Source organism: Streptopelia decaocto, assembly GCF_964273445.1.
Source record: "Streptopelia decaocto genome assembly, chromosome: 5".
Taxonomy (NCBI): domain Eukaryota; kingdom Metazoa; phylum Chordata; class Aves; order Columbiformes; family Columbidae; genus Streptopelia; species Streptopelia decaocto.
Window position 1 is genome coordinate 19,818,386 of NC_138659.1, and position 25,830 is coordinate 19,844,215.

At 37.7% G+C, this 25,830-nt stretch overlaps 2 protein-coding genes across 11 annotated transcripts; one reads left to right on the forward strand and one right to left on the reverse strand.

Annotated features, from left to right (window-relative positions):
• The first annotated feature begins 161 nt into the window (after positions 1 to 161).
• On the forward strand, positions 162 to 16,485 carry FNDC7 (fibronectin type III domain containing 7). Of its 6 annotated transcripts, none has more exons than XR_014184166.1 (14): positions 162 to 473; positions 909 to 927; positions 1,924 to 2,181; positions 4,022 to 4,276; positions 4,980 to 5,240; positions 5,727 to 5,984; positions 7,288 to 7,542; positions 8,249 to 8,506; positions 8,838 to 9,092; positions 9,860 to 10,114; positions 10,714 to 10,974; positions 11,419 to 11,515; positions 12,043 to 12,109; positions 12,834 to 16,485. XR_014184166.1 is itself a non-coding variant. In XM_082053719.1 (14 exons), exons 1-13 carry the CDS (start codon positions 414 to 416, stop codon positions 12,081 to 12,083), a joined length of 2,466 nt encoding a protein of 821 aa, XP_081909845.1. In that variant the 5' UTR covers positions 162 to 413; the 3' UTR covers positions 12,084 to 12,109; positions 12,498 to 16,485. The 6 variants fall into 6 exon arrangements, 4 of the variants coding, with proteins under 4 accessions (XP_081909845.1, XP_081909844.1, XP_081909843.1 ...); XM_082053719.1 differs by having other exon boundaries at positions 11,486 to 11,515; positions 12,498 to 16,485; XM_082053718.1 differs by having other exon boundaries at positions 11,486 to 11,515.
• On the reverse strand, positions 16,227 to 25,664 carry PRPF38B (pre-mRNA processing factor 38B). 5 transcript variants are annotated; one of them, XM_082053721.1, is made up of 6 exons: positions 25,273 to 25,664; positions 21,891 to 21,959; positions 21,454 to 21,605; positions 21,310 to 21,370; positions 18,550 to 18,773; positions 16,227 to 18,303 (listed from the first exon to the last, which is right to left on the reverse strand). In XM_082053721.1, exons 1-6 carry the CDS (start codon positions 25,555 to 25,557, stop codon positions 17,451 to 17,453), a joined length of 1,644 nt encoding a protein of 547 aa, XP_081909847.1. In that variant the 5' UTR covers positions 25,558 to 25,664; the 3' UTR covers positions 16,227 to 17,450. The 5 variants fall into 5 exon arrangements, with proteins under 5 accessions (XP_081909847.1, XP_081909848.1, XP_081909849.1 ...); XM_082053722.1 differs by lacking the exon at positions 25,273 to 25,664 and having other exon boundaries at positions 21,881 to 21,955; XM_082053723.1 differs by lacking the exons at positions 21,454 to 21,605; positions 21,891 to 21,959; positions 25,273 to 25,664 and having other exon boundaries at positions 21,296 to 21,314.
• Positions 25,665 to 25,830: the final 166 nt, after the last annotated feature.

The following is a 25,830-nucleotide window of genomic DNA, read 5'->3' on the forward strand; positions in this document are numbered from 1 at the left end:
ACGACAATTCCTGACAGAAAAAAAGAACCTTGTGAGTGGACAAAAATGGCAATAGATAATAAACAGAACAGCGAATTTTGAATTTACGTTGGCCTTCGTTATTTTATTTTACCTGTAAAATAAAATGAGTTTATTTTACCTGTAGAAGCAACATAGAAACTGCGTCCTGTAAGAGAAGGGAAAAACCCACCACCCAGATGCCTAGAAGTTCAGTGCTACGTTGGGCTCATTTCAGCAGGGTTTGGTGATTGCTGGCAGGCTCTTGTCTGGCAGGGAGGAGGGAACGTAATGTGGCCTCCTCTCAACCCAGGGAGTAAACCTATGGTGACAGCTCTGCTGCAACATATCACTAGTTACGGCAGGATCAGCCCAAGCTCGTCCCTGTGGCAAGGCTGGAATAAAGTTCTGACAAGATGTGCACTGCAAAAAGTAAATCAATGTTTATTGCACTGCTTTTCAACTGCCTAGATGTGGTGAGTGGAACTCATTTGCTTTGAAACTGTTTTCAATGATATTGTACTCTTTGTAAAAGTAAACTGAAAGTTAGAGACTGTCTGACCTGCACTTCTACGTTCATATTTTGTTACTATTGCACTTTTGCGGTGTTTGCAAGTGACTGAAAAATAAAATGTTAGGACCCAAGGTCTTTCAAAGTCTGCCAACAGCTGAAAACTGGATTAATAGGCAGATTCAGAGAAGAAAGTAATGAAGTAATATGAACTGCGTACCTGTACCAAATCTCATTGGTTTCATAAACTTTCTGTGCTTAAGGAATCTCAGCAAATACATCATATCAGTAAAATGTGTTTTTAAAATGTAATATTTTAAGTTGTTGTTGTTACTAAGATTGTTAGTTTTTTAATTTTCCAAACAAAATATTTCACTTTTTTTTACATCTTCCTTTTCAGATCTTTTCGGCTAACACAGGTAAATCTTCACAATTGTGTTTTGGTTTTACCTGCTTATTTTTGAATGGGTCTGAAGGAAACACATGTGTGATTTGTAATGAGACATTCTGTAAGTTCTAGCAGCTTCATGAACAAAAAATGTTTTAAAGTTTGATTGAGCTTTTAAAAATCTATGTTGATATCTTTATAAATTTTAAACCTCTTTTTTAGGAGTTCCAATTCTTTCAAACACTAGCACAAAGATTCTGACAGACCACTTATGCATTGACACTAGTGTGAACCAGGGAGAACACTTAGCTGGACAAATTGCGCTGTTCATTACCTACGTAACTGTGCTACAAGTAGGATTAGAACTGTCCCATATTTGCACCCAATTAATTGTTGTAACTTTTAATTAAAAAAAAAAAACAAACAGCACCATGAGAAGCCTGATCCCCTAAGTGCCAATATTTCCAATGTTTTACCACATTTTATACTTTCTTCAATGTCATATTTTGTGCCTACAGCTCCTATTGCCTTAAATATAAATAGTGACTAGTTTAAGATATAAGGAATGCAAGATTGCAAGAATTCATTCATTCTCTGGTGATAGTACACATTCCTGCATATACTGCACTATCAAGAGTCTTAAATGCTTAATTATTGCAGACATGATTTACAAAACAAGCATTTGATCCTATTCATGTGTGGAATACTGTTGACAATGATTGTAGATTTGCATATGGATTATACTCAGTATTTTTAAAAATAATTAGCATACAGGGGTTTTAAGAAAAATAGCCATAATCACAACGTGATATTATGAGATAAAGCAGCAGTTAGTACAGTAATTCATGGATTACATAACTGAACAGAGGAAATAGCACTCCAAATTCAGTGGAATAACTATCATCTGAAAATTGGGTCACGTAGATGCTTGATAAGGCACTGAACAATATTTTTGTCAAGACTTAACTAAATTCAGGAATGACTGAAATTTTTTTTTTTTTTATAATGATTTTCTTTTTGGTTTTAGGTTTCTCTGTGTCTATATACGATGTGACATCACGAAGCATTTGTCTCAGATGGCCCAAGTTTTCAGGAGCCTCTTCTTACAGAGTCACAGCTACAGCTGTGAATACTGTAGGCCATTCATTACTGGCTCATTTTAGCGATGTTACATTCAAAGGATCTCTCACGTCATTAATTCCCAACACTAATTATGCTATACTAGCAGAAGCCATTGACAAGAATGGAATTATTCTTGCAGAAACACAGATTATGCAATCAACAGGTTAGTAAAAGAAATTTAGTGAATTATCATTTCCATTGACCTTTGTAGGACTGTGATTTTATCCTTGATGTTTCATTGTACTGGTAGGGAACAGCTGCTATTCCTGTTGAAACCTTTTGCTGGCTCGTCTACTAAGTTCAATATTAGCATGATTAACTCATTTTCCACTCTGCTTTTTTTTTTAAATATATGTCTTTCCCTGACCTGCCACACACAGCTTGCTCAGACTGCAGCTTTCCAAATCACCTACCCTTTCATTACAAATACAGATGTTAAGCTATATACATTTTTCAGTACCGATGTTGATAAACAGTATTTTTGTTTCATTCACAAAAGGACTTCCAGAATATAAGTCATTGATGTATATTGATGAAGAATCTACATAAACAGAAGTGGTTTTTTTATTCATCACTGAAATGTAACTGAAAATATATTCTGTTTAAATTCTGGTTTTAAAATAATTTAACTGAAAATTTTAGAAAAAGCCATTATTTTTACAGTAGAATTTGCTTCTTATAAAAGTAATTATTACAATTAAAATTGAAAATAAACCAGTAGCAGTGTTTGTCCTGATAAGCATAAAAGAACCTCTATTGCTAGCTTAATTATGGGAGAACAGATATGAATTATGAATATTCTATAATTTATTTCTGATATAAATCATGTGCTATATATTCTTACCTTGACTGCTGTTAGGCAAGCAACTCCCTTAGACTTGCATAAGGATTTCCTGCACAGATTTTTTTATCAATTGTTACAAAAGACAATATTTTAAAAGGAAAAAAAAATACTAGTGCAATAGCTTGTTCAAAGTTTGCAAAAGACCCACCTGCAAATGTTCCATAGGCATGGTCATATAGAATATATGTTACCATTTTTTCAAATGGAGCAAAATAAGTTGTCTGACTATAGCTGAGTAAGAAAATGCTTGGGACTAAGAGAGCAGACATAATGCTCAGGAGTTGTATAACGGTGTATGACGCTTGCTGGAGTCTCCAAAATCACAAATTAGCTGCCTTGCTATAAGTGAGTTTGCCTCAAGGTGCGAACTGTCGTCCCAAATACTTTTAAATTCCTTTTCTTAATTTTAGGTGGGCTACACCTTCATTTAATCTTTTTTTTTTTCTTCTCTTCTAGTGAGTTTTTTGCAGCCTTGCAATAGATGGAATTGCTCTACATATGTTGATTCGACTCTGATTGCTGAATATAAATTACTTGTGGTTAAGAAATACACCCTCTGCAGTTATTTTTCTGACTGCAGTACACAAGAGCTCTTTCTGAATGGCCTGCAGCATAGCATAACAGAAGAACATATAATTGCAATATTTGATATGTCATGTTATTGTACGTCTATTTATATGTGCTCTGAGGAGAGGGTTGGATAAGATAACTTCCCACAGTCCCTTCCAAACTTAGTTATTTTATGTAGCTCTGATACAGAAATGTCCGTGATTCAGCATCCTGTTTCAGGCTGCTTTATATAAACATCCACTCCTTCTTTGTATATATTGTTTTCTGTAAACATCCAGTATAGTTAGTTGTCTGTAGAGCAAGACCAAAAAGAGACCTCTCAGTGCAACCTAGGTTAAATAATGGTCATTTTAAATAGTGATTTCAAGAGTGCTAGAATATTTTTATTGAAAGATGAAAGTTGGTCTAGAATATCGCAAGTGTCTGTGTATTTTGTTAATGCTAATTTAAGCTTCATTTAACTTAAATTTTAAACATTCATAGAAAGCATAGGCCATTGTCCTACACTTTGTGAAATGTTCAGGGCACTTGGTGCTTCACAGGGCTGAGTTCCCCAGCTTCAGTATGTTTATCGTTATTTCCGTTTTAGCTCCTGACATACCTGTTATTGACCAAGCTTATTCAAAAGTTAGCAACAGTATCACAGTGGAATGGAGACCGGTACGTGGGGCTACTAGTTACCTGATGACTGCACAAGATAGAGATTCCTGCATTGAAACTGTAGTTACAAAGTCTCCGGGGACAGTGATGGGACTGAAACCTGCCACCTTGTACAGAATCACTATCAGATCTATAAATTCAGGAGGAAAAAGCCAACCTTCACCTTTCAGAAAAGCAAAAACAGGTGGACTTACAAATTTTTATTTCAAATTCTGTATTGTTGTCATAGCATAAAACATTCATGCGAGCTTTTTTTTTTTTTTTCAGTTTGAACAGAAAACAAACAGTATAGCCCAGTACTGAATTATTGTAATATTGTATGTTAAACTGTATTGATCACATTCTCCTTTCAGTTTTTGAGGACTAGAATTTGGCTTAATGACCAGGACAAGAGTCTGAACTAATGGTTTACTTTGACAGTACTGTAAGTTAAACGTTTAGTAGAAAGTTTTACTAGAACTTGTATGAATATTTGTAGTTTATTTTAACAAAATCTAATTTTATTTAAACAAAAGACATAACTTGAGGGAATGGAAGAAATGAAGAAACAACTAAAAGTATAAAGTAGTGAGATAATGTAAAACTTAGAGGATAGGAAATGCAATGTGTTCTTGGTGATTTTCATTCTCCCACACACCTAACCTTTCATACTTTGTGTATGTGTTACATTCATTTTACAAAACCTATAATATCGTGATGAATGCACCAAATCAGTTTCCATATTTATTCCGTCAGTCTTGCATTAATTTATTTTTCTGTTTCTCTTGTTGCTAAATTTGTCTCCCAGAGCTCGGTGATTGTCATTTCTGTGTCTTCATTTCAAATTTGGCCCTTTCAAACAGTATGACCAAGAAAACAAAAGCTTAATTGATGTTCTTTCTCAACAGTCCTGGCTGCTCCAGTTCTGTCTGTTAGTTCACCGAGTTGTGACTCCATTGCAGTGAGCTGGAAAGCTGTGTATATGGCAGCTGGATTCTCTGTGTCCCTCATGAGATCTGATGGTCTGGGCAGAATGCTGAAGGAGAACACCACCAATACCTCCTTGATATTTACAAATCTAGATCCAGGAACTCCCTATACTATCAAGGCATATGCCTGGAATGTCGATGGGATACCTGGAGATGATTTTACTTATAACCAAAGAACAAGTAAGATATTTTCTTTTTTGAAACTAAGTAAGCATTAAGAAAAAATATATATTTATGTGTATGTATGATCGTGTTATGTTTTTCTAAGATACGCTGGGCAGATTTTCCAGTCATATAATTTTTACCCCATCTTGAAGTTCATGAAACCTCAGTTGACATGGCTATGTTTAACGAATATTACTGAGTCAAAGATAGCACTAACTACCACTAAAGTTTTACCTAGGACAGGCCTGGATAAGGATTACACAAGCTTAGACTGATTTGAGGATTTTTCTAACTGTGAGAAGCAAATTTTTAAATAAGGCAAGGAGATTCAACAAAAAGCTTTGTGACAGCGTACAACTAGAACTATTTATTTTTAAAAATGTTGAAGGAGGGTAAGGTCTGCACCACAAAAATTGTATTTAGTCTGCAAGTTATGAAAAAGATGATCTTTGTAGGCATGTGCTATGTTATGTTTATGTGTTCCAAACTGATATACCGTAGGTCCTAATGCACCAGCGGACGTTCAAGTAGCTTTTAATCGTGGTGCTTTAAGAGCTATTGTTTCTTGGATGCCAGCAGAAGGAGCTCTAATTTACAGCGTGACAGCCTCCAGTGGACTCTTGAAACTGAAGTGCAACACATCTTCTGCCTCCTGCGTGATGTCATCACTCCAGTGTGGCTCTGAATATTATGTTTCTGTCACAGCATACAATGATGCTGGATCTAGTAAACCTACTGATGCAGTAAGCTTAAAGACTAGTATGTGTCATTCATCCTTGTATAGCTTATGGCATTCAAAATAACACTTCTTTCATTTCAAATGTAAATTAGTCTATTACAATTCATGAGTGGTTCTCAAATAGTTATTTCTGCTTCTGAATTGTGTGCATGAACTGTGCCATATACCTTTCTATTTCAGGGACAATAACCTAAACTTCATATTTTTGTGAGAAAAGCTTACAATTGTCTATATATTGTTGCCTGAAACAGTAAACTTGCATTTTCCTCTTACCCGAAGTACCTGTTCTAAAGTCAATTTTCTGAGAGTAAACTAACGTAAGTAATAACAGATCTTTCCTGCTGTATCAGGTCTGTCACAAATAGATTTGGAGAAATCTGTGAGGGAGTGGCCTTTGGCTGAGAACCGTTTGAGGTTAAATCTAGTTAGAAAGGAGGTTCAACAAAACTGCATTCAGCTAAAGTAGCTAAACTGACATACCATCACAGACCATTCTCGGGTAGCAGCTTTGTCAGGACAAAAGGTTGCTCAGTTCAGCTCCTTAGCACCACCGCTATGTCAGAGTCTATTGCTTCCTGACCAGTTAGATCAACTGCCTGTGCAAGCAAAACATAAACCATTTATGTTATTATGTGCTACCTTAAAGATACAACATTATTTACTTAATTATTTAATGCAACCTCCCTTATTTTGACTCCTCATTGATATGAGCAACTCAGGGCAAGAGACAACTTTTAAGCTGTGGGCTGTGATCTCAGCCAACATTGCATCAGCTAGATCATATATATTCATTCTAATAGCAGCAAACTAAACTCTTTGAACTAGAAGTAAATGTTATTTAAGCAAAAGCCATGGAGTTTGCAGTTTAGTATGACATTTTGGGATGCCACCAGAAAGGAAATCCGAGGAAAGGACAGCTCTATTCAGACACAGCCAGTGATTTTCATACCAATATATAAACGGTTTTTACATAAAGGGTTTTGGATGCCAACTGCTATTCAAGCTGTGCCAGTTCCTTTTGAAATACTGCCTGGTGCCACTGGCTTTGTTTACAGGCACTTCTCAAGCAGATCTCTTTTCTGTAAAACATGAAGGTAGCTTCTATTTTGTTCTGTAAAAATCATACTTTTAATCTAAATGTAACTACCATCCTCTGTACTGTAAAGGCATAAAAGTTGCTGTTTTCTTGAACAAGGCAGAACAGTTTAAATAGAATAATTCTATATATTCCTCTTTTCCTTTATTCTCTGAAAGTGTAACTTCAATAAAAATATTCTGATTACAATTCTTTTTTTCTTCTATTTTAAATATGTTGTTTTTCAGTTCCTTGTGCACCGGTTAATATATCAATCGAAGAGGATGAACCTGGCCACTTGTTGGTATCATGGTCTAGTGTCGATTTTGGTCATTATTACGTGGTTTTTGTGAAGAGTGATGATGGCTTGGAAGTGCACTGCAACACATCACATACTCAATGTCATTTCCAGTCGGACTGTGGCTTCACTTATGTCATTAGTGTGTTTGCATATAACAAGGCAGGGCAGAGTCCTTTAGGTGATGTATTCAACTACACTACTGGTAAGTAGCAACATATTCTTGCAAATTCATTTTGGATCATTTAACTGTGTTTATAGAAGAGCTGGTTGGACAATTTTATTGAAAGATAATGACTTAAACTTCTATTTTTATTCAGTGTTTTGGCAAAATACATGAAGGTTGGCAGAGAAAAAGAACCACTTTACATTGCAGTTGAATTGAACTTGCATAGTCAAGTGCAACAACATGTTTACAAACTTGAAAATAGTTTAATGATTGACAATCTTCAGGCAAGGACATATGAATAACACACAGTCCTGGCATGACATTTGAATTCTGGTCCTGTTTGTTTGTTTTTCTGTTGCCTTATGAAGGGTCTACCAAAGTCTTAAACTTCATCATGGAGAGTTTTCACATTTGGAAAATGAAAAAGTAGTGAGTTCAATCGGAAATTGTGAAGAACATTTTCAGATTTATTTAACCTCTAGATGCTTTGTAATTTTAAATATCAGGGATATGCATAATTTCTATGCCTAACCTGTGCATTAGAATGCCCGCTCTTGAAAGGAGGGGTACTGAATTGATTCAAGAAACAAGTTTGGGATTAATTAGACTGTTCGCACAATACCAGTCACTTTTGGAGATTTGAGACACGAAGCACCTGGAGAAGTGAAACACGTCTCTTTGGTTTCGCACCAGTTTCCAGGTGATGCTCAGGTATCCCTCTGTGCCCTGTCTCTGTCCCCAGCGCCCTGCTGCCCCAGCGACCTCCGCGCCACCGCCGTGTCCAGCCACGCCGTGCAGCTGACCTGGGCCGCTGTCCGCGGTGCTGAACTGTACCAAACGCGAGCTGCCGGCGGGGGCGGCCTGGAGCTCTGCAACGGCACCGCCACAGCCTGCACCCTGTCCGCCCTGCGCTGCGACACCCGCTACAATGTCACCGTTTATGCCTTCAGCGAGGCCAGGGGCAGCAACATGTCGTGTGCGTCTAAGCCTGTGGCAACAGGTATTATGATCATTCTCATTTTTCTTTAGCAGAAGAAATAATTAGTTAGACACTTTCATGATAATATGGATTAAAAGCATTACTGGAATGCTTCTGATAACTCCAAGTTTTTGAAAATCAGATTTACAATTTATCTCTGATTTTGTGTGTAAAATCCTTATGTTCTCAGTTCTGTCACCTATTCTGAATTCTCACCAGAAGTAAACATTTAAGGATCATATATGTTTTCCAAAGCAGCTTGTCAGTTCTAACTGGAATTTAATTTTAATGTGTAACTTATACAGTATACATAAGCAATCTGTTTAAATACTCTTAATATTAAATATTTCAGCTCCCTGCAGTCCTGAAATTAAAAATATCTCAAAGGAGGCTCTTTCTGTAATCAGTGTGCACTGGCAATCTAACAATGAAGAAGCTACATATATTGTCACTGCCAGAGGAGAGGCTGGACTTTGGCATTGCACAAGCTCTGGAAGCTCCTGTACCCTGATTAATCTTCCCTGTGGATCTACTTTCTCTGTTAGTGCTATAGCAAGATCACCAGCAGGACAGAGCTTACCAAGCTACAGTGTCCCCTTAGAAACAGGTATGTGGGAAATATTTAGCAGCATAATATTAAAATAGTTCTATGTCTCTCTAGATGTTTTCAGCTTTACAGTGTGGCACAGCTGACTAAAATATGATAATATAATCCACTAATGTAATGCATAACTGCCTTGTCAGCATTTTGACTTTTCATATTACCAGGAGAGGCAATGAGGTGATGTCATGTCAACAAATAAAGAGTGTGAAGAACAGATTAAAAGCACATCCTACCCACATTTGCTGCTATTAATTCGCTAGCAGAGTTTTGTCCTGTACCAATTACCCAGACAATCCTTAGGCGCAGTTCAGACATTAATGTACACCAGGATCTATTTTTAACAGGCAGTTTAGCTGCAGTCATTATTTACATTGTAGAGAGGAGACTTTAAAAATAAATGGAACCAGACTGAGGTATATGTCTTGAGGTGCAGAGACGAACCCTGCTTAATTAAACTGCAAATGTACCCTGATATTCTGATGACAAGTTTTAGTAATTTTTAGTATCTTGATGAACAGTCATCTTATAATAATTCTAGGTTTATAACTCTCTGTTATAGATAAATTGATCTTATATTGACATTCTGTTTATTAGAAGCTTGCCAGAATAGTCAAGTATCTTTCAGCATGCTAATATTTGCCTGGAAAATGTGCATGTCTTCATTCATTTGCTCTTGATCCTGTACTGTTCTAATTGAAACCTCCCCAAATACCTTTCCGTTTCCAAGTACAAAACAGAATTGACTGCTCTATTTTTTTGTCCCTTTTAAGCTCCGTGTTGCCCTAGTGACCTGATACTAACTCAAGTGACAGAGTCTGTAACAAATATCAGCTGGTCTGTTGGGATGGGTGCACAGACATATGTAACAACACTGGAGTCTCCAAAAGGACAGGCAAAGTGTCACACTCTTCAGAACTACTGTCTCCTGGGATGCATCACGTGCGGCACCAACTATACAGTATCTCTGAAAGCAATCAGTGAAACGGGTTTGACATCCAGTTGCACATACCAAGGATATTCTTCCAGTATGTAAATTGTAAATGCAATTGGGAAGAAAGACTCAATATACAACTTACTTTGTATGGTGTTCCTCTTATACAAATAGTGCAGCTGAAATTCAATACAGTTAATACACTCACAGTTCCTTCTTTTGAATAAATGCACTTTGGATTATTGTCATGTATCATTTAAACCCTGTTCTAATCACAGCCCTCAGGTGGCCATATAAAAAAGATTAACATTGCTCCAGAACCAATCTTTTAATTTAAATTATGCCATGGCATAATGACATTTTAAAGACCACAAGAGGATTCTGGGCACTCCAGGGTAGCCCTGGTGCCTTGTCCTTTATACCTTGATATGCCTTCATAATCAGGAGAGTGCAACAATATTCCAACGTGTAAAACAATGGCTGAATTCCAGCTCCATAATATGAGCCTGAAAGAACATTTTCTTCCCTAGTTCAGTTCAATAATTATTTTGGCTTTCTGTGAAATAATTTCTCATTGAAATACTGGTATCTAGTGTGATAGTAATCATATCGCGTGGTTTAAAATGCACCTAGGAACTTGTAATGTATTGTGGGTTTGCAAAATTTGCATATTAATGCTTCTTATTTTATTAGGTGCTTGCTGCCCTTCTGGGGTGAAGCTATATCGACTCGGCAATAATGGTATCAGGGTATACTGGCGAGCTTCTGATGAAAAGATAAACTACAGAACTGATTTACATGGCTCCAAAGGCAATTTCACCTGTAGCCCTAGCTTGGGTCTAAGTCACTGCGATATCACTGAGATACCTTGTGGGGACGTCTACATGGTGGTAGTGTCCCCAGTTACTGATAAGGGGCTGAAGCTTACATTTTGTCCTAAAAAAATATATTCAGGTAAAACTTAAATTTCTTTGAATGATTTTTTTTTTGACCATGCAAGTAAAGGTGGAATAGAACAGAAGATTTCTATTCTAGTTCTTACTCCAGAGTAAAAATTATGGGTGCTATCTTGCAATATCTGTGAAAGGAACTTCACAGGAGTATTTTGGGACTGAACACACTTATCTACACAAGTGCCTTTTAACTGGGTCACCCATAATCCAGTGAATACAGAGAAGTTACTTTTCAGCTGCGAGGTTAGTAGTGGTTAGAACACAGAAGCAAATAATTTAAGATTTTAAATTAATTAATCCCTAAGTGCACATTTTAAGTAAAAATTGTTTAAAGTGGTAGTTACTTCCTTGGGATTCCTTTCTCAGGGCATAAATTTAATCTGTTATAAAGCTACTGCTATCTGACGGGATTGCGCAGTTGTATAACATGCACTACATTCTACAGACTACAACTGTTTTCCATCTTACAACCTGACACCTAACATTGATACTACTGTTTCATGTCATTTCAGTAACCTGTTCTGGAAGCTCCGTTGGAATGGGTAAGAGCACACAGTACATTCATTCTAAATCCATGCTGTTAGTAACAAACCTGTTAGTGTCATGTAACTCCAAATAAAATGCAAATAATATGTATATTTTATAGTCAAGGCTTGTGTTAGTGTTATGCAGCCTTGTCTCACCACCCTATCTCATAATGTATAATTAAAAATCTTACCTATATTGTGACCTGTTTGCTATCATGCATTCCACACTGTCACAACATTTACTGTTTATCTGATAGCACATAATAAAAGGCAGGCTTATCTTCTGTAGCCTTGCCATAGGCCATCACAGATTAAGTCGCATTTCTGATTTTTATTTTAAAAATAAGTTAAAAAAAAAAGTGTGGCTTACCTCAACCAGTTCTACCTTATTTCTTCTGGAGTTTCAACAGAATAGTCTTGTGCTATATTTGCCTATGTAAACTGCTAGAAACAACTCTGAAAACAGCCACTGAATCAAACATTTACCAAGACTGTTGCTTTTCCATACTTGAAAATATCTTAATTTCTTAATTCTGTTGTAGTGATTTATAGAGGAAAGAGCAATGCAGAACAACATATCTAGATAAAAATTCTGATTCAGATAATGAGGTAAGTTATCAATCATAATTCAGATTAGGATGTATTAATTAAACATTTCCTGCTGCTTAAATCCTTGGGATTTGAGGGATAAGCTTCACTAGTCCAGTATACCCTAAATATAACTGGTTTGTGAAAATCTGTCATATTTACCTCAGAAACCTCACGTCTGCTCCTACTATCAATACTGATTTGACCTCTCCTTCATTTACAATAAAACCCTCTTCCACTTCCTTAACCGTTTTCTAATACTATCCTGTAGTTCCCCAGAAAAGCCCTCAATATCCAAAAAGATCAAGAAACCTGCCCGCATTCATTTACTTTCTCTGGTAGCTGAAATTGCTCATTCTTCAACAAAAGTACTGGTGTTCTTGACTATTTACTGCCCTTGTCTCAAAAGGATGGCAAGAAGTCACTGCTGATTCTGCCCCCAACCCAAGACTGATCATCTCCTCTTTGCCACTGTGCCACTTGCACAAAATAAACTCACCAGAATCTCACTCTTCAATAAATTGATTGTAGGTGGTCCAAGAATTATATGTTGCTTCTTAGAACATGATCTGTGCTTATTCACTGTCAAACAAGTCTTTCTTGAGGCAACATTATTTTAAACTGCCCTGCATCACTTAATAAAAGTTGGTTTTATTTCTCATTTAATTAAAAAAAAAGGTAAAAATAAGTATTGTTCACAACTTTCTTCCTCACAGGTTGTTTTTTTTTTTTTTTTCCTTTGCAGTTATAATTGTCAAACACTGTCACCAAAGCCTAAGCATTTAACCAGGTGGCTATTAACTGGATTTTGAGGGGTCTAAAGCAATCAGTTTATTTTGGAATCAACTTCAAGCCACAGCATTCTTCTTTGCATATAAAGAATTCTGATATTTCCATGCTTAATCATAATTCTGATATATTTTAAGCACTTATAAACTGTTGGTGGGGTTTTTTTTTCTGTTTTTCCTAGCATACAGACATTCACATCTCAAAATTACACAGTACAACCTTGACAATATTGTAGTACTATTTTCTTCAGCTTCTCTCATTTTCACGATTGAAAGCGAGAAATGCAATTATAACATAATGTAGTATTTGCATATCTGTTAAAAAAAAAAGCAACAAGCTGAAGCTGAATCAAGATTCCAAGAAAAACCTCACTGATTCAGCTCAAAAAAAAAAAAAAAGAAAAAAAAGTTAGAAATTTACCAAAACAGGGAAGAAAAGCAACACAACCAAACTGAGTCAGATCCATGCTTCCTGCTGTGGCTGCGTGTTTGTTGCAGGTGTTGTTACTCAGAAATTAGACACTGTCTAATAATAAACAACACTGCTGGTATGTGTCACTGGCGCTCAGAGAGATGATTAAAACATTTGTCAGGATTAGTTTCAGGTTCTCTCCAGGTTGACCAACCACCAACCCCACATACCTTTTAAGAGAAAAAAAAATTGAGAATCAAGAAAATTCCTGTTGAAGACCTAAAAGTAGGTGGCATATTGGTATGCAAAACAAAACTAATATTTTCAGAATAATATCTGTGAAATCATTTAGACTGACCCATCAGGTGACTAAAACCACCTAGGTTATTTTATGATAACTGCCTTCATTAATGCTTACTTGATAAAAGTTTCAATTAAATGAATAATTTTTTAAGATGTATTAGTTTCAATTACACAAGCATGTACACTTGCAAAAAAAATATGTATTGTTCCAAATACAAAATATTTCTAACTTAGATAGGCTGTTTTCAGTCCAGTAAAGAAAATAGCAAAAATCTGTCCTTAAATTGGTTTCAGATTTGACCCAAAATTGCGGAGATTTAAGAAGTGTGTTCTCCCACACTCAACTATTTCTGAGGAAGAGAAGGAAGACACAAACACATACAAAAGCCCCACAAACAAGAAAACAAAAAACACTCTCACCACACTCACACAAAACAAACAAAACCAAACACACAACAAAATAATCCCACACCCCACCACCACAACTACATAGCAGAACCTCAAGTGGCATTTAAAGTTATGTGCATTTCATGGCAGTGCAGGAAGGGCTCAAACATCTACCAAAGCCAGAAGAAATCATCTTTCAGGTTGCCTTTAAGAGATGCTGGCTATTTGTATACTGTCTTTGAGATAGGACAGTAACATTCAGCTGTAAATACTAAAAGTATGAGCTCATTCACGTTTCTTTGTCCACATACAAATAAAAGTATAAAACCCATGGGTATGCATGGTGTAACCATGATCGGATTGGATGACTGGATAAATTGCCGTGCCATTCAAATTACCTGTTTCCATACAGATTGACAATCAAAATACCACTTCGAGTCAGATACATGCAAGTCCTTTTGTACTAATTACCTGCATAATTATGTGGCAGTAGGTAGATGCTAATCTCCAGGGCCAAAGCCTTGACCTCACCTCAAAATAAAAGAATGAGTTTGCTACTTGTTGGGATCTGAAATATTGTAGCATCTTCAAAAGGAAAAAAAAAAAAAAAAAAAAAAAAGTCAAAACAAAGTAGAGGTGTATTTCTCAAATTAGCATTACTAGTCCAGATAAATACTTATTGTTGGAGACACAGGAAATTCCGAAGACAAATTAGGAATGACTATCCCAGCACGCATGGCACAGTGTAGAAGCTTCAGGTTCACAGTGCAGGGTTTGTTGTGCTTTTACCCTGAGAACCAAAGAGAAACTGCACAGGCTGTGTCACATGGAAGGTCTGCAACCATATGTCCTGGGGCAACTCTCACAATACCTCAAAATTAGCAAAAGTTTCCTTCTAATGACCTCAAGCCACACACCCCCTGCAGCTGTACCGCTGGCAACTACATCAGACCTGTCAGCACTGCAGACTCCACTGATCCTACAGTTTCTGATGAGCTGCTTTGTATCTGTTCCTTCTGGTTTTGAGGAAGGTCACATGAAATGAAATGGCATCAGAAAGACAAAAATAGTCGCTGGATCCAAACCCAAGAGCTGCAAGATACTAAATCCCAATGATAAGGCGCATGTCTACATTTAAATAATTGTCATGAATATTGTGGTATCCATTACACTGCTACCTCAAGTATATAAGATGTATCAAATTACAAGCAAAATCAGAAAGGACTACTGATTGAAAAATAAAAGCAAAGTCCTCAAATTACTGCACTTGTAAGAGATAACCGGCACAGGCCAGTCTTTCCATAAGCTGTACCAAAATGTTCACTATCCTGGAATAAGGTGGCTCTCCCCACTTTCAGGTCAGATTTTTCTCAAATATCTGGATTTTGCCTGCAAATAAACCATTCTTTCATTGTCTTTCCCAACTATGGCAGAGGAGGAGGAGCCCTGAAGGAACAACTGGAAATCAATAATCCGTTTTCCCTGACAGAACACTGGCCTTGCAGCCTCTCTGCCCAAGAATGTACTTGTTCAGAAACTCACAGGCTGAAGGTTAAAAACTAACAAGTCCAAAATAAACCTTCCAGTGGCAAATAAGGTAAATTAGTTGTCCTTACTGTCTGGACAGAATCCATGCCATCTCCTGGCAAACTGTAAAGACAGTTCCAAGCATCTACTAGCCAGGGTATTTCTTAAATGGCTAACAGAGTTTTTCTCCTCCTGTATTAAATGAGAGTTCAGTATTTTAGTTTTGCAATGCAATGGACTGAACTTGTTGAAGCTTGTTGTTTTTTTTTTTTTTCAAACTCAGATTTAAAATCAGATAAAAACAGAAGCAGACAATACCTGAACAACCTCAGTATTAGAATCTTTGGAATACTAACAATATAGAAAACAATAAATAAGTGCAGGGAGAAAGAAAATACTTAGTTTGTTATTTTTGCTTCTTTGAATACTATGGAATGAAGTGTATTGTTAGGAATTCAAGCAGGGGGTTTAAAAATACCTAGTACTTAAATATCATGCCTAGATGCCCTGCATCACACACAAGAAAAAAAGACATAAAATTTATTTGTTCTTCCTATTTTTGAGCTGCTGCATTTCTTTGTTAGCTATATCTTTCTTATAAGGTTCTTATTACATAAAATCCCTTATTTGTACAAAGTGTAACTTAGTCTGAAAATGAAACACAGGAACTCAAACGCTCTTCAAACTGGCAATGAACATGCAGGGAAAAGCTGACACCCAATACAAAGGAATTAATTGAGAGTTTATTCCAGATGGTTCTCCCCACTCAGTACACAAGTCATCAGAATAATCTATCAAATAGACCTGGACTTTAACGATATTATTTTTCTATAATGCATTTTGGGTTTGGCTTTGAAATCCTGTTAAAAAAAAAAAAATCTGGCAGATGAAATGTTCAGCACAAACTGCAATCCTTTCTATTTGTAAAAAATATGATTTAAAAAAGGACACTATCAGGTAATTCTTATTTTAAATGTTTACACTTATAAAAATGCTTTGGAAGCTTGAAACTGAAATCCTTTGTAACAATTTTCTTCTTCTACCTCCCTCTTCCCATCTTAAAAGCCTTTATTAGCCCAAGATTATCATAAATGACGGAGTGCAGCTGCTGATTAAAAACATTAAAAGACCACAATTGGATAAATTGTGTTTTTTTGAAAAAAATGGAAGCTTACATGGATTTTTTTTTCCAACAAATAAAATGCATAGACGGCTACGGTACTCATCCGTCAACCTTTACAGTGTCCGCTTGAGGTAGCCTTTCTAAAGAATTACTAAACAAGCCACAACATAATCTAAATATTTGCATCAAAACCGCTATCTCCTCAAAAGTCCACTCTCAATTCAACACCAGTGGTGATCAACAACATAATACATTTTAAAAGCTCTTGAAAAAACAGCAGGTACAGTGGACATAAATGTTAGTTCTAAATCTGCAGCCCTCCATGTACATTGTATGCACATAAATATCTCAGCTATAATACACATTCAAGATCCATCCCTAAAATCGATACTATTATGTAAAGCACAGCCATGCTAACTTCAGGATACAAACCATAATTCCACGTCTACAAAATGAAAGTAGAATTAGTGGCAGTTTATTGCCCCATACAAATTTAACCAACATGGCAACCATGCCAAAGGAATTAAAACATTTTCAGGACATATGTACAGACTGTACATTTCAGAAACATCTGAACAATAAAAATGCAAGAACAATCTCTGCGTTATGAATTAAACTAAACAAATGGTTTGAAACCGTCAATGCATTGAATGGGTTTACAAAGGCACTTCCCTACCCAAAACAGGAAATGACAATCTGCAGCCTAGAGGGAGGTTGGAGAAGAGTGCTCATCAACTACTGCACAATCTCAACTTTAAGAAAAAATAAGCAGGATTTAATCAAACATTTATAGGATTCAATGTGATCCACTTCTGAAAGAGTTCACGCAGTCTCATCTTTGTTTTTCTGTTGCTTTTCTTGGCTCTCTGGTTCTGTACTTTGGCTCCTTCGATGCTCGTGTTTGTCCGAATGGTCCTTGCTGTCACTGTGATCGTGTTTGTGGGAACGTTCTTTGCTTCTGCTACGCTTCCTAGATTTTTCTTTGCTGGGACTCTGGTCTCGTTTTCTGGACTTCTCAACACTATCTGTTCTTCCTCTGCTTCTGCTTCTACTTCGTTTATTTGACTTCTCTTTACTTTCATTTTTATGTTTACTTGATTTCTCTTTGCTCCTGCTTCTGCTGCGCTTACCTGTATTCTTACTTCGGCTCCTGCTCCTGTGCCTTCTTTCCCGGCTTCGACTTCTACTATGTTTTCTCTCTTTTTTGGAATCCCTCTTGTCATCTCTGTGTTTCTTGTCATCCTTTTCATCTTTGTGTCGTCTTTCTTCTATATCACCCTTACTTTTCCTTTCTTTCGATCTTTCTCTAGATCGATCTTTTTCCCTCTCACTACCTCTTTCCTTATCGTAATCTCTCTCTTTTTTCCGGCTCCGTTCATTTTCTTTCTCTCGCTCCCTATCCCTGTCTCTTCGATCTCCTTTCCTGTCACGACTTCGACTACGGCTTCTGTATCTGTCCCTGCTTCTGCTTCGCCTCCGTTCTAGTGCGCGATCAGTGCTTCGAGATCTCCGCCTTTCTTTTTCTCTCTCCTTAGCTTCACGTTCTAATCTCTGCCGTTCTCTTTCTCTTTCTAGCTCTCTATCAAAACTGGATGATCCATGGCCTTCCCGATGATGACTTCTGCTTCTGGATCTTCTGGGAGACCTCCTGGGACTGATGGATCGTCTTGGAGACCTTTTAAAATACAAGATACTCAATATGAAACCCTTTTAAGTGACCTTCTTTACTTTATACTTTACATACATAGTCTATATTTAATCTTAAATACCAAATATCATCTGATTATTTTAATTAATTAGCATCCATAAACTGTTTTGCTTGTTGCCTTAAAACCTATCTCAGTGAAAAGAAGACACGTTTCTGGTAATAAGTAGTTCAACATTGAACTTTAAACATTCATTTTCCAAACATGTATACGACCTTGAACGTCTACGTTCTGCATGCCGGTCTATTTCTTCCATTCCCTCCTTGCCATCTTTCTTGATTTTTCTAGGTCTGCTTTTAATTTGCTGGTCAATGGTTTTCTGGACTGGCACAGGAATTCTTGGAAACAACGTGGAAAACCATTCCAGCTTAGTGAGGAAGGAACGAAGCATCTCCCCGATGGTCATAACACAACCACCACCTGCCTTCACATCCAGGTCCTACAAAATACAAGCAAAAAATATCCTGATGGTCAAAAATACTCTTTACTTATTTAAAAAAAATGTTGCTACACTACTGCCCTCTTGAAGTCTCATGATTATGAAAGTTTACTTGTCTCATATTCTAATACATTTCCTTAGAAAAATTCCAACTCTGCACCCTTTGGATTTGCAGTATGTTACAGATAGGGAATGGGACTTAATATATATGCATGCAGGCACATACTAATCCTGCAGCCATCTGGATGGTAAGGGACTGTCAGTGAAGAGATTAACGTGAAATCCCCTTACACAGTCTGGCTATATGGTATGATCTTGTATTTCATTTAAATGCCACGAAGTTGAGAAGTCCTCTCAAACTACGTTTAATACTCCATTTTGTAGATGTACAACTGTGTACCATCATACCCAACCCTGTGGCCTAAATCACTTAAGAACTACATCATTGCCTATCTAAAAATGATCATAGAAAAACCTCTAGTATAAAATGGCATCCTAACAGAATTGGAAGCAATAGCAAACCAACTGCCATGAAGCAGTGAGGTTTCTAATTTAGAAATATGTAAAAAAAGAAATAAATGAACAAATAATTGGAAACGCATAATCCATGATGACCATTGTCTCTGAAAAGGGTCATTACCGCATGAAGGCCTTCTTGCTATGCCCTCTCACAGCTCAGGACATGTTAGTCAGCTATTGTCAGTCCCAAACCTATAGTGCAAGCACACAAGGAAAGTGAGATTTGTTATCTAAACAGGAAGAGAAAATCTAAATGTAAAACTGCTTGCACTCACACACATTTAAGTGTTCAGATATACAGATTTTCCAAATATAATCGCTGCAGAGATCTAAAGAAGAAAAAAAGGAGTTAAACGTAGCACCTAGAGAGTACGTACAGTTAAACAAAATAAACAAACATTTTGAAAAGTAAATCTGTATCCTGGGAAGTTTTTCACAGCAGCATGACAAAGATGAACTGCTTCCACATGTTTAAGAACTAGAGAAAGGCTTAATAATTCCATATATATATAAACTGGCTTCATCCAGTTGAACTTGACCAAGACTGGTAAGAAACTTAAAACAAGCAGCCCCAAGCAATTTTTCCTACATAACACAAAGCTACTGAAAGCAGCTGGGAAAGAAACTCTAATTCCAAAAATATATTGGGAAATTTTAAACCACAATAAACAAATATATGCTGATAATCAATATCTGCAAGAACTGAAATGTATAAACTAAAAAAGGCGCTTTGAATAATGAACCAGTTAAGACCTGCACAACGAATCGCACTTGTGATCACTTTATTGTCCTGGGAATCAAGTTGTTTGTGGGTCCCTGAAAATGAAGCCACCCCAATCCTCCTCATAAGTGACAATGCAACACTGCAGAGTTCATATTAACTAGCACCACCTGGGGGAGAAGGAGGATATCACAGCGATGCAATCACAATTTACATTTGTTTAGATTTTTTAAAAAACATACAAGAACACAGGTTTACCTGAAATAATAGCTGTTTCCTTTGCACAGTGTTTTTGATACTTAACAAGAAAGATGCTGTTTAAAATAAATACACTGCATTGCAGTCAGATACAGGTATAATTAACACTATTTTTAATACAAGAGTTCAGACATCATTCGCAACTACAACATTTGAAACTTCCTGAAGATGCCTGCTGTCACACTGAAGAGGGCAAGTGATCTTTCCTGTTCCATTCTTAAATCTTGGATGCAATTTAAAACCTGCTCAATACATACAAATTGCAACAGTATGTAGCAGACTGTATATTCCACTTCAGAGATGGAGAACCTCACCCACCAGCTCCTCCATTTGTCCACACAGTAAAACAGGACTATGGTACCAAAGGTATTCTATGTGGCTGAGTAATAGTGCAACCTCTTTACTCAATTTCTTCAGTTAGCAACTCATGTTGATTTTTTGCCCCACTAGCAAAGACATTAAGGTTACCAGAAACAATGCCACATTATGTAGTAATTAGGCTATCTGTTTCTCCTCTGAAGAAACCCTGGGTTTAGTTATTCCAGGACATGAATATAAGCCCAGAGATTTTTGGTATATTTTTCAAGATGAATGTTGGTTTCTACTATATACTTCTCATTCTTCCTTCTATGTAAGCACCAATTCCCCCTAACCCAGTAGTAAATGCAAAATACAAATTTAGCACTCTCAGGACTTACTATACCTTGCTTAAAAAAAAAGTTTTCTAAAAACCACACAGAAGCCGCACTCACGCAGCCTGTTGTCTGCATTCTGATTTAATAAACCTGTTTCACATGTCTTTGTAATATTTGACACTGTAAGATCCTAACCAATGGAAAATCCTGTTGGATCTTTAAAATCTAAGAAAAATAAACTGGGTCCCAGCTCAGACCTGCTTCTTGCACTAATTAATGAAGTTACAAGAACATAACATTGCAACATTCGAACTACATAAAACCTTATCAAACAGCGTTTAAACCTAAAGTGGTAACATGAAAAGAAACAAAAGAAAATAAATTATTACCCTCGCGGACATACCTCTTCATCATCAAGAAAGGATTCAAACCAGTCCCATAGATCTGTAGGTGGCTGTGTGTACCTTGAAGTACAAAAAGAATGTAAAATTTTAATACAGGTTTTGATATATTAAATAAGCCATTCGTTGATTACATTGATACTTACCTAATATACATAAATCCAAGAGCCCTAATATATGGAGAGTCTGTATGAGTTATAAGGCCCATCACTTGCTTACGAGTGAGTTTCAGTGTAAATAATTTGTAGAGCAGACAAAAGGCAGTAGACACAATTCCTCCAGTTCCAACACCTCGCACCTTTCAAAAGAAAAAAAGTTAGTTGACAACACAGGAATTCACAAAGACATTATCCCAAATCTACAAAGGAACATGAGAACTAACACAGGATAAACTGCAAATCTACTACATGGAGAAAGTAACACTACTTGCATCTGCTGGTTTGGAAGCAAGGGGAATATATTCACTTTTTGTAATATAGTTTTACATCTAGAGACTGAAACAACATACAAGCAAGTTTTAGCTGTGCTTGGGAAATTTATTTGCCAGACAGAAAAATTTAAGAAGGCACGTACTTCTACTTACCCCTCCACACATCCCTGTCTGGCCTGCTGTTTTTCTGCTCCCCTTTTCCCACGGTTCAACGTGCGTAACCTGAAAAGTTGGGATGGTGGAGAGGAAAGAAAGAAAGAAAATTACAATTACAATCTTCAGAATGTTTATCTGCCTATAAAAACCTAATTTAAACAATTAATATCCTAAATCAATCTTAAATAGCTTGTCTTCTACCAAAATCAAGATCAAGTCTGCTTTGTCATTAAAGTAAACCATTCTGCTTTTTTAATTATCACATTGAAAAATTACAGCCAAAATCATGGATGAAGTTTAAAAAAAAAAAAAAAGGGGGGGGGGCAAAAACCAACAAAGCAAGCATCTACGCTTATTCTATACTCCATGTACTTTCAAATACTTTATGACTAAACCCCATCATTACTGTTTTCTGTGGTGACTAAACCTTTCTGTGGTGACTAAACTGTCTCTTAACAAGTTTAGTGATACCTGCCACTGACAGCTACAGGAGTCAATCTACAGTCTCATTCATAAATGTCATTTATGCGTTGATCTTAGCTAAAGATTTGAGTATCATCTACAATCAGGACAAAAGAAAGATGTCTATAAGTATTTTAACCCAAAAAGCCAATATTTTTTCTTGTAGTCTGCATTGATGTTTATAGATAAAATAGTTCCCAAGAACTAATAAGTAAAGCTTGCCTAATTCAAATATTTTGAGGTGCATTTAGAGGTGAGTGCATAAATATAGTTAACCAACACTATTTGTTGAATTTGATACTAAGAGTCATAAAAAGTTAAGAACCATAAAACCACCTAAGCTACTATCTAAAATTGTGAAATTCAGAGCAGTAACATCCAGTTCAATAAACAAGTATATTTCCTAAACATGTCAACTTAAAAAAAAAAATAAGAGAAGACAAAAAAAACTACAATGGTATTACACTGGATTGGAATAAGAGCTTGTGGCCAAGTTGTACTGTAGTTCACAAATCAAAATTATTTAACAACACATGAAACTAAACTAATTATGTACAGAATGACATGAAATCAGAGATATCCTAACAGCTAAAGTTGCTGAACTGTTTTGTTGTTTTGTTTTTTCCCCACAGTTGCTGTCTTACGCAAATAGGAAACATGAGAGATGCCAATACCATAGAATTAAAAATCCACTATGACTTCCTGTATTACTAGCACAATATGAGAAGTTCACGAATCCTACATAAATAATACTGCGCATCCTTCTGATTATTTACGGTTTTGTCTCCCACAGGAGTATATTTTTTAGTCAAAGGGTCAAGCATGATGCTATCAGAATGGCAGTCTTCTTTTTTTAATTACAGTTAGGTTTATTGGCCACAATCAATATATGCATGCTGGTTTTGAGATATATCAATAAACCCCAAATGTTTGAAAACAAAACTAATTTCAGAAGAGTAAAGTTTTGATCCTACCAAAACTGCTGCACATGCTTAACTTGTTGGAAATATACAGACTAAATGCAAGTTGAGGACACACACGTGATACTAAGATCAAGGATAAAGAAAGAGGAAGTCAGTCACTTTGCAGATACAGAACTGAAACAGGAGACCAGAACCACAAGTGAATTAGTTCAAATATCTAGAAAGAATCCATGTCTTCAAAGATGGTCACTATTACTACCTGCCTGTGTGACTTCCTGAGAATCCAGCATTCTTAATCTTTTTTAATGAGCTACTTATTTTGGTTCCCAAAGACAAATACACTCAAAAATACACCTGCTATGGTAGGTATCACAGCCATTAAACACCCAGACAAAGCCAGCAATTTTTCAGGAATTTTAAAACATGAACAGAATTAGTATCTTCTGCACAGAATTCAAATCCTCTCAATATCAACGAATAACCTTAACCATCAGGTTGTCCTCTCCCTCTCATCTATTACTCATAAGGCTCTGAGTTATCACTTTATTTATAATGCAGTTTTGAGTCAGAGTAACTGTCAAGTTCAGTAAAACTTTATTTATATCGGATTAATAAGCAGATATTTAATGATATATCACATTTCTTCCCCAATTTAAGATTAAGCCACTTATGGAATGAAAAACTGAAACAAGCAAATGAACTATTTAACCTACTGCAGTTGAGCTCTACCAATATTAAGAAGACAAATTGCATCAAATATTTTTTACTACATTTGAAAAGGTCCACATAAAATACAGTAAGCTCTCAAATTTCCTGAAAATGTTTATTTTCTAAATCTTTCAGCTCTTGCCATCACTTGCAAAAATAAACTTTGCTGCTTTCCATGCTGATAGAAGGAATTATTTCTATTTCATATGCAGCATGTGGTAAATTAACTGAAGAGAAGCGTTGTAGACAGTCTGTGTCATTCTAAGTATGAGTAGAATTAAGCAGTCCGCTCCAAATGACAGAGCCCAAGCAGAGAAGCTTTATCATTAAGAGGAAAAAGAGTAGCGACATCTTCATGAGTGCAAACAATGCCTGAAATCTCCAAATACTTCCACTGAGTTACTTTCCCACAATTATAGTGCCCTGAGTAACATGACTTGCCCTGGTTAAATAATAAAAAAAGGCTATTTTAAAAAATTATTTTCAAGTATATTACAACCCACTGACACATTAACATCATCAAGCAGAACCAATTCATCTGAGAAAAATATCTCCATAACCGAAGTGCAGCTGGCTGAAGACAGCAGCCTGGATTATCTAAGTTTTGGTCTCATTATCAGAACAAAGAAGGTGGCTGTGTTGATGCGCATTAATTATGCATACCTCCACCTGGGAGAATGGCTTGATGGAAGCCTCGCTGCAAAACTGATTCAATCCTGCTAACAAAACAAGAACTGAGACATGGGTGCACTGACACAGTTATCTCTCCGGTATATCCTACCTAACGCCAAAAGAAACACTAAAATGAGCTAGCTTTTGGTTTGGTGTGGAGCAGAGGATCTCAACCTCTAACTGAAGGCGGCAGCCACATGCAAACTCCTGCTGAAAGCACCTGCAGCGACCACGGCACCTCCAGCGCGGTCACACGGCTGTGGGCAGTCCGGGCAGGGCCTGTCCCCGAGCCGGCAGCAGGTCGGGCCCCCTCCCCGCAGCCCTTCGCCGGCCATTTCCTCCCCCTGGCCGGGCTCACACTGCCCGCTGCCGAACTCACAACTCCGGGATTCCAAATGCTACGCGAAACTCGCCTCTTTCATGAAGAGAAGGGACTACCTCGGATTCCCCCAACTGAACAATAAAAGACATCTGCTCGCACGCCTTACCGCCAGATAAGGGGCAGGGAGGCAGGAGAGCCCGCAGGCCGCAGTCCCCTCGCACCGCGGCCGCAGGCGGGCTGGGCACCGGCGCCAGCGCGGCCCGCAGAGCCCGGGCCTCGGCTCCCCGCTCACCTTGAAGTAGATCTCGTCCACCACCTCATGGTAAGTCTTGAGCTCGTAGAGCTGCACCTTGAAGTACGGCGACGAAAGGATGTTGGTGAGGATCATGGGGTTCAGGTTCATGGTCTTCTCGTTCCCCCACAACGGCAGCACATTGCCCTGCTTGCCCGAGGCCGCCGGCTTGGGGGCTCCGCTCTGCAGCTGCTGCTGGGCCGGCGGGAGGGCGCCCGGCTGGTGCTGGGCCGCCTGCTGCCCCTGGCAGTTGCCTGCGCCGACAGCGGGGCTATTGTTGGCCATGGCGGCGCGGGGCCTGCGGGGCGGACGAGCGGCCACGCCACACCAGAGCGCGGGCTGCCGGGCCGGGCGCTGCCTCCGCCAACCGCTGACAAGATGGCGGACCTGCGGAAGTAACGGCTTCGCCTTCCGGGGCCGAGAGGGCCAATCCCCGCAAGGCGGGGGCGGGAGAGCAGGGGGAGCGGGAGGGGTGTCCCGTTCCCGGCGCCTTCCTGCCGTGTGGCCGCGGGCCCGTCTTCTCAGACAGCCTGCGGCGTCCCAGAGCCCGTGCGGCAA